Source organism: Globicephala melas, chromosome 14, assembly GCF_963455315.2.
Source record: "Globicephala melas chromosome 14, mGloMel1.2, whole genome shotgun sequence".
Taxonomy (NCBI): domain Eukaryota; kingdom Metazoa; phylum Chordata; class Mammalia; order Artiodactyla; family Delphinidae; genus Globicephala; species Globicephala melas.
The window spans coordinates 62,385,570-62,394,895 of record NC_083327.1 but is presented as its reverse complement, the minus strand read 5'-3'; the positions used below and the strand labels follow the sequence as shown (position 1 = coordinate 62,394,895).

General features: G+C 37.9%; 1 protein-coding gene across 2 annotated transcripts in view; it reads right to left on the bottom strand.

Moving 5' to 3' along the window:
* Nucleotides 1-953: 953 nt before the first annotated feature.
* The window catches only part of PEX7 (peroxisomal biogenesis factor 7), a 90,212-nt gene continuing 81,839 nt past the window's right edge, over nt 954-9,326 (bottom strand). Inside the window, exon 11 of one of the 2 annotated variants that reach the window (XM_070043464.1) lies at nt 954-6,764. In XM_070043464.1, the coding sequence (XP_069899565.1) occupies nt 6,696-6,764 (69 nt within the window). In that variant the 3' untranslated portion in view covers nt 954-6,695. The remainder of the gene's footprint in view (nt 6,765-9,326) is intronic. The other variant, XM_030853366.3, reaches the window with a different exon arrangement.

The window sequence follows — 9,326 nt, the reverse complement described above, 5'->3', positions numbered from 1 at the left end:
TCCCTACGATCTGAATTTCGTTCCCTGGAAAGTAATTTCCGGACCGTAAACTCGGTAGCAATAGCGGGTTCGCTCAGCAGAGGTCACCACTAAGAGCACAGTTTAGTTTTCGCGCTGCCTAAAAATTACCGGCTTGGCCAGGATTCCGGAGCGAGGAAGAGCGCGCGAGATCGCGGCGCCCTACCTCTCTTTTCCTTCACTTCTATTACCCACCCACCCCCACTGGGATCCCAACCTTCTAACCACCACATTGCCCTAATACACACGGCACATTTCCCTACTAATTCTTTTGTTTTCTCCTCCATATTTCCACTTCTGTGCTAAACGTAACGCTTCCAGCCCAGATGTTGAAGCCGCGATTATTATTGCCGCAGCAGCAAAATAACAGTTTACATCAGGGACTGGTAGCATCACTGCAGTCCTTCATCTGCGGCAGCTTTGTGTGTGCTGGGAGCTCCCTTTGGTGGGAGGGAGCTTGGTCTCGACCAGTCCTCCTGCTGGTATGCCCAGGGCCTAGTAGGCCCCCAGAAGTGGGCACTCAATAAAATGCTTGCGGAATGGCCCCCGGTGGCAACCGGAAAGCATTATACTGAAAACTGTGCTTCCGGTTCCCTGGCGAATTCTTGGGTTTTGTAGCTACAAGCTATGGTTACACACTATTGGCTATTTCAGAGACTCTGTTTTTCAAGTGTTGATGTTCTTCCTTTAGAAAATAATGAGGTTTGAAGCAACAGTTGAAATTTATGTTTATATGTGTGGTGGTATAAGCATATATTCATAGTACACTCAGATAAAAACTTTGAAAATTAATTTTTTAAAGACAGCATCAGCTAATAACACATTTCTACTTCTGGGGACTATTCCAATTAAAGGATGGTTGTTTTAAGCCATATTAAGTGAATATAAAGAATTGTCTGCACAGACCTAGTTTTGGAATGATTCATTTCTGCCAGCAATTATAATTGCTTCCATTTGTGATACTAACATTAGGTAAAAGATTTGGGGCTGATTCAGCTCTCTTACCCTTCTCATTTAGGCAAGAATATTTAGCTTAATGTTTGAAACCTACATTGGCATGAAACAGTACATTTTCTCCATTTTACTGCATATAATTTTTTCCATTAGGGCTTTCATTTAAAAAAAATTTAATACCATCTCCCACACCAGTTACTAGATAATCTCCTAAAAGAAAAATGGGAAATCTTCTAAGGAAAAATGGGAAAAGTAAGAATACTATGTGTGTTAAAAAAAACCCAACTCTAAATGGCTTAAAAATATTTTTAAAAAAGTATTAATTGTCCACTACAGGCTTGTATTTGGGAGAAAATGAGGAGAGGGTTTCATTCAGTAACTATTTTCTTTAATTTCATGGGACTATGACAGTTTTTCAGGCCTTCAAAATATATAAGCATATATAAATAGATATCAGATTACATTAACCAAACAATTGATAACAAATCTGATATAGAGAACCAAATATAACAAAAAGAAAAAAAAAAGAATACTATGTTTAGCAAGGTTAATTGAACATGAATGTAGATCTGAAGGTCAAAAAGCTATTTGACCTACTGGTATCAAGGGTCAAGACTCAACCTCCATTACCTTTGGAGCTACACAATAAATTCTGATGGCATTAAATAAATCCTTTAGCTCATTCATTCAACAAACATATACAGAGCTAGTATTTTGTACCAGGCAGTCTGTTAGCCACAGAGGATTCAAAGATGAGCACTCATCTTAGTCCTCAGGGATACACAGAGGGAGGTGAGGCAACACAATGACACTCATGCAACAGTGGGGGCCTGTGGCAGAAAGGAGAGTGCTGAGGAGGGCAATAGCATCGGCTTGAGAAGTGTGTCCTAGAAGGCTTCCTGGAGAAGGAAATACGGTCTTATTTCATTATTTTAATTGTAAAAGTAATACATGCTCATTATAGTACATAAAAGGAAAACAAACTTTGTAAGTAATAAGTGAACATGCTGTCTTCAGTATTCCCCACCCCCAGTCCCACTACATGGAGCTGGCTACTGTTGAGAGTTTGGCATGAACCTTTCAGTTTTTCTTGTGCACATATGTATACATACATAATTCTCCCTTTAAAAAAAATAAAATTAGGATATCATACACATTTGTCTATAAAAGCATATTGTGGTAACCAGCCTCCAAGACAGACCCCAGAGATGGCTGGCTTCCTCATATTCACACTCCTGTTAACCCCGCCCACATTGTACAACAGTCAGTCTGAGTGCCCAGTAGAATGCAGCAGAGGTGATGGCATTACTCCTGAGATTAGTGTGCAGAAGACCGAGGCTTCCATCTTGAATTTTCTCTTTCTCTTGTATCATCCAGTCTGGAGGAAAGCCAGATGCCATGTCGTAGGGACACTCAGCCAGCCAGTGCAGGGTTCTACAGTGAGCATCTGAGGCCAGCTAACAATCACGTAAGTGACTTTGGAAGCTGACCCTTCGGCCCCAGTTGAGCTTCAGATGTCTGCAGACCTAGGTGACGGGCTTAACTGCAATGTCATGAGAAAACCTAAGCCTAAGCGAAAACAATGCAGCTAAACTACTCCTGGATTCCAAACCTCTAGAAACTGTAAGATAAATAAATGTTTGTTGCTTTAAGCTGCTAAGTTTTGGGGTGATTTGTTACACAGAAACAGATAACACACATATCAATAACAATCTGTTTTTCCATGTCAGCACACACAGTTCTACCTTATTCTTTAAATGACTGTTCTGTCATATAATCTTTCTTCTCCAGACAGGCGTCTAGGTTTTACCAAACACTGATGTAATGATTACCCTTGGAAATTTGTTCTTAGATACTTCTGTAAGGATTTGGTGGGTACAGGCAGGGAATCCTAGACCTGAAACTGCTGGGTCAATGGCTAATTTAAAACCTTCGTTGCCAAACTGCCTTCCAAGAAGGTGTATAACGGTACTTTCGCTTTAACCGATATTGGATAGTATCAATATTTTAAATGTCTGCCAAACTAATAAGCAAAAGAAGTCTTTGTCATCAATGAGACAAAGTTCAACTAAGTATCCTTTTGCAGTATATTAAACACTTGTTTTCCTATTGATATCCTTTGTTGCTTTTATGTTTGGTTGTCTTCTTAGTGATTTTTAAGAGCTCTTTATAAATTCTGGATATTAAATCATTTGTTACATATGTTGCAAATATATCCTTCCAATATGTCTTCTTTTAGCTTTGCTAAGAGTGTGTTTTGCTATTTTAATTTTTGTGTGTTGTCAAACTTTTTCTTTAGTCATTTCACATGACTTTCAAATAAATGATGGGTAAGAATTTGCCAAGCCAAGAGCAGGGTAATGCAGGCACCTGGACTACCTTAAGCTAAGATAGAAATGAAAACCTGCATTATTTACACAAGGAGTTAGTGAGCACACTGGTGCTGCTGGAGCACAAAGTTCGTGACAATGTGGAGAGAAGCCACGCTGCAGAGAGTGGCAAGGGCTAGCCCCAGAGGACTTTGGCCGCCTGGTTAGTAAGCTTGAACTTTTTCCCGTAGACAATCTTATAAGCAGAGAAAAGGTTTACACTGAAATTGATGTAGTCAGATTGCATTTCAGATCAGCCTCCGGCAGCTGTGTTGAAGAGGATGACTCCAAGGGTACAGAACTTGAAACAGACACATCATTTAGGAAGCTGTTGTGATCATCCAGAGAAAAGCTAATGACGGCTTGAACTAGGGCAGTGGTGTTTGGATTGAGGGGAAGAGACAGAATGGAGAAGTATTTAGGGTGTGAGAGGGATAGGACTTAGTGACCTATTTGATGTGCCTTCGACTGGAAAGGTGGGAATAAGGAAAGGAACAAGGATGGCATTTAGGTCTTTAGCTTGAGAGCCTGGGTAGACAGTATTGATAACAAATGAAAAAAGCATGTGCAGGAGGAGCCCATTTGGTGAGCAAGATGAATTTGGTTGAAAGAAAATGAGTGCAAAGGCTGAGGGAGACCCAAGTGGGGAAGGCAGGAGATTTGGGAGTAGTCAGTATGGAAGTCAAAAACACGTAAGTGGATTATCTCTTTCAAGAAGAGGCCAGTTAAGTAAGAAATTAATGAGTTCATTGCTGGAAGAGTCAAATTATAGCTAAGATATGCAGAGAACACTCACTGCCAAAGGCAGAAGGGATGGCTGGCTCTCAGCCTGGGTCTCCCTGGGGTTGATATACTTTAGGGTCACCCCAGACCCAGGGTCAGCTTCTTAGCGCTTTAGATTTGGAAACACAATTTTGCCAGTTTTCTCAGGAATGATCAGGATCTAGTCACCAGCGTGTCCCACAGCTTTACTATTTCTCAGTGGGCCAACTTCTGTTATTCCTAGGAAAAGGTGGCCACATGGCAGGACCAGACCCAGTCATAGCAGATTTCAAATTCCAGCTCCACATTTCCGCTATGACTCCCGAGAGCCTTCGTTTCCTTGTCTGGAAAATGGGAGGGCTTCCTTGCAGGGACGTTATAAAGATTAAAGGGGATTAGATACAGAAAGCATCTCATGTAATGCCCAGATCACAGAAGATGCTCAGTGACCTGAGTTCCCCTTTCCTGCATCCACTCCTCAGTGCTGTGCTGTCACTGCAGGTGCAGGAGGAACTTGGGGAGGCAGGCAGGATGAAACCCAAGAACTCAGTTGCCAGGAGACAAATTCTAATTTTCCCAACTAGAAGAATGACTGGTTGTCCTCTAAAATCCAGAGGCTGCTCGGCTTGTGAATTACCAAGAATTCCAAAATCATGTGCATTCCCTTTCAGGACACAATCCAGCTCCTTTTCCTCTAGTTTGCCAATCCTAGCTCAGGGAACTCACTGAAGAAATGTTCACCCACCCTCCTTCAGATTGAGAGACTCCAAGCACCTGAGTTAAGTATTATGAAGTTAGGGTTCTAAACATCTCTAACCTCCCTGAAATAGAGGGGAAATAAATCAAGAGAGATATTAGTTTTTAAATCACAAGTATTTGTTTCAAATGATACATGGTAGATTATTTTAATAAAATCTCTTGCATTCTAAAAGAAAAATAAGTAATTTCATTTCACTGTAAATATGATCTGGGTTAGGTATTTAAAAAGGTCTATTATAAATTCTGCCGATACAGAGAACATTCACTGTGAACCCACTTTTATTGAACTGCATGCAACACAGAGCAGCTCTACGAACCAACCTAATCATCGTGACCCATCGAAGGATGTGTTTGAGCACCTTGTTCCTTACAAGACATTCATGTGAAGCAGTGTCCTCTCTATGGGGGCCTCTCAAAAACAATTAGCACTGATTGGTCTAAGAACTGAAAAGAGTTATACTTTCTGTGAGACCATTCATTCATTTGACAAATATGCACTGAGCACTTTCTACGTGCCAGGCATGGTGCTAGGGCCAAGCCAGGGACTAGGACGAAGTCCTTGCCCTCAGGCCTTGGGCAGCATTGTGTACTTGACCAGACTTCCCATTTATGCTGCCAGTGGCAACTTTCTGGGACTTTAAGGCATATATTTTCAAGCCCACTCCTGGCTCCACTTTATGTCTCCTTTTGTTCCTGTGGGCTTGTTTTTGTGTTTTGTAAGCTTACTTTTTTTTCTGTAACAAGTAAACAGGGAAGTATGTAAATTAGACAATATACATACATTTACATTTATCTTTGTTCTGATTACTACAAGTATATTTTGCTCTTTAAAAAAATCTCAAAAACTTGTTAAAAATTTAATGACAATTTTCGCCATTTATAACGTTTTATTTTAACATTATATAAAAACATAAGTGTTATGCAAAGTTGTCTATTCCACTAATTTTTCCCTTTTAACCTAATTCTTTATAGGTCGTCACACCTAAAGGTTTTTCAAGACTTAGGGAGGTAGTAAGGAGGGTTTACAGGATTACTTAGGGCTTTCATTACTTAGTTTCAAGGGTAATTGCTTGAAACCTTGGTGGGACCTAAGACTTTTTGCCCAGTGACCAGTTTTTTAAAAATCTGATTGTAGAGAAATAGGAAGAGAGACATAGGGTCATGGGTATAATATCTAAAAATATTTGAATAAATGTAAAATACATGTAAGCTCTTAACTCTCTGCATCCATGTTCTTAAAGCATGACAGACACCAGTCCTTGAAAGAATCTCATTCATTCCATGTATCAAGCACACAGTAGACGCTCAATAAATAACTGCTGAATAAATCAGTGATTATTAGAGCCCTGTTACTGAACCATAGGTATATCTATATTATATAGTGTTATATATATATATACTATATTAGAAAAAGTAACCTTGTTGGGGGTGTCATAAAATCATAAATGATCAAGGGATGCAGTTTATTGAGATTTTTATCAACAGCAGTGATATTTTCATCAAAAATGGCAAATTAAAAATGAAATATATCAATATAATCTATAGATCTCTCATATTTTAATCCATTTTATACTAGAAAGGTTATATTTTAATAGATACTATAAGATATATCATAACTTCAATATTCCTTAGGATTTTAAGAAATATGGCTCATGTACCAGAAGCTTAAATAGTGAGCCAAAGTCTTTATCAGCTTCCTCAAAACTGATTCCAGAATACATTTTTCAATTTTCAATCTGAATAGTATATAAAAACATAAACTCTATGTTATCAATCATTTATTTCCTGCTAAGCAGTTCTTCAGTCATATCCTTTGTTTCTGAGTAGTTTATCTCAAGCAGGCATGGTAAGACAAATAGGATCATATATCTTTATTGTTTCATCCCAAGCACAGTCAGCCACCTGAAAACAAAAAGGAAACATAATCTACAAATGTTCAAAACTGGCAGAAAAGCCTAAGTCTTTTAGAGTGTAAGTAGATCATCCAGCAGGGAACATCTCTTTAAATAGGAAGTACACAGGGACACGTTTTTGAAAAAAGGTCTATTTTCCCTTTTTAAGATACACTTTGGGGACTGGTTCCAAATGATTGAAGTTGCCTGTAAGGATTTCCTGGCAGAGCTACATAATTCCCTATAGGTCCTGAGATAAATGTTGAAAAGATACATTCCTAAACTGTGAACCAAGGCATCATACTAGCTATTGTGGGGATAAAAAAGGAGGTAAAGTATAGCTCTTGCCTTCAAAGAATGGCTCATTCAAAACCAAAAGTGGAAAGTGCTCTAATAGAGAGTCTCAGGGTAGGAACTCTTTGAATCCAACTGGGGCAGTGTCAGAAGATTTCACAAATGCCGTGGCATTCACACTGGCCCTCTTTAGGGGCAGACATGGGAGATATGGACATTCGAGTCCAAAAAGTCACATAAAAACATGAAGGGAAGATAGTTCATGGTGCTCAGGAACTGTGTGTTAAAAATTTGGTAAGTGTAGCAATGTCTCAGGGTATAAGATTACTATATAAAATCAATCATATTTCTGTATACTAGCAAGAAAAAATTTTAAATTACAATCAAAAAATTAATTTACAATAGCATCACATAACAAAATACTTAGCAACACATTTAACAACAGATATGCAAAATGTCCACACTAAAACACAGCTGAGAGAAATTAAAGAAGGCCCAAATAAATGGAAAATATACCACGTTCATGGGTTCAGTATTTAAGAAGTTAATTCTCCCCCCAAATAATTTATAAATAATTCATAATCCCAGCAGGCTTTTTAATAGAAATGGAGAAAGTGACTTTTAAAGTTGAAGTAGAAAGGCAGAGGACCTAAAATAACCACAAAAATCTTGGCAAAGAACAACGAAGTTATACTACTTACACTGTCTGACTCAAGACTTATCATAAAACTACAGTAATCAAGACAATGCAATACTGGAATAAGGATATACAAGTAGGTCAAAGGAACAGAACATACTCAGGAATAGACCCCACACTCGGACAGCTGCTTTTCAACAAATGTACCAAAACAATCCAACAGGGAAAGAAGAGTCTTTTCAACAAATGATGCTAGAACTGGATGTCCATATGGAAAAAAATGAACTCAACCCCAACTTCACACCATAAACAAAAGTTCATTTGAGATGGATGGCCCACAGACTGAAATATAAAAGCTAATGGTATTAAGCTTTTAGAAGAAAACACAGGAGAATATAGTCTCAATCTAAAGGTGAGTAAAGATTTCTTAAACAGGAAGCAATAACCATAAAAATTAGATAACTTAGACTCAATCAAAAATAAAACTTTTGCTCATCAAAAGACACTGCTAAGAAACCGAATAAGCAAAACACAGAATGGGAGAAAATGTTCACAAAACATATATCTGGCAAAGAACTTGTATCCACAATATATAAAGAACAACTATAACTCAATAATAAAAAGACAACACAAATAAAAAAAAATTTTATTAACAGATAAAAAAAGATATATGAATGACCAATAAGCACATAAAAATATTCACCATCATTAGGCAGCAAGGAAATGCAAATAAAACCCACCATGAGATTCCACTACTTACTCATAAGAAGGGCTAAAATTTTAATTTTAGATAGACAATATCATATGTTAGCAGGGATATAGAGCAGCTCTAACTCTCATACCTTGCTGGTATAACCACTCTTTGGAAAACTGCCCATTCCTTATAAAGTTAAACATATACCTAGTGATTCCATTCCTAGAGGGGTTTCCAACAGAAATGAAAACATCTTCACAAAGCAATGTATGCAAGGACGTACACAGCAACTTCATTCACAATACCGCATAACTGGAAACAACCAAAAGACAGACAAAAGAATGGGTAACAAATTGTAGTAAATTCGTGCAACAGAATGTTGCTAAGCAAAACAATGGAGGGAACTACTGATGGGCACGAGAACATGGATGAATCCCACAGATAATAAGTGGAGGGAAAGAAGCCAGAAACAAAAGAGTACATTCAGGAGATTCCGTCATATAAGTTCTAAAACAGGCAAAACTAATCTAAGATGAAAAAAAAAACTAGGGCTTTGGTTTGTTTTGTCTTTTCAGCTGGAGGGAGGGATGGGGCTAGGGAAAGTCTGGAAAGGGGTACAAGGGAATTTTGGAGGAAGATGCAAATGTTTTGTATTGAGATGGGATGTAGATTACACAAGTGTATCTGTCAAAAACCTATATCTAAGATTTGTACATTTCAGTGTATGTAGATGATACCTAAAAATAGTAAGAATAATAATGACAACAACAATAATAGCAATAATAATAATGAATGAGGAGTGGGACATGAGTAGAGGAATAAACAAAACAAGAATGTTGATTGATAATTGTTGAAGCTGGATAATGGAAGTGCATTATCCTATTGTTTGCTTTTTATACATTTGAAATTTTCCACAATAAAATAAGAAGAAGAAATGAAAAAATGTA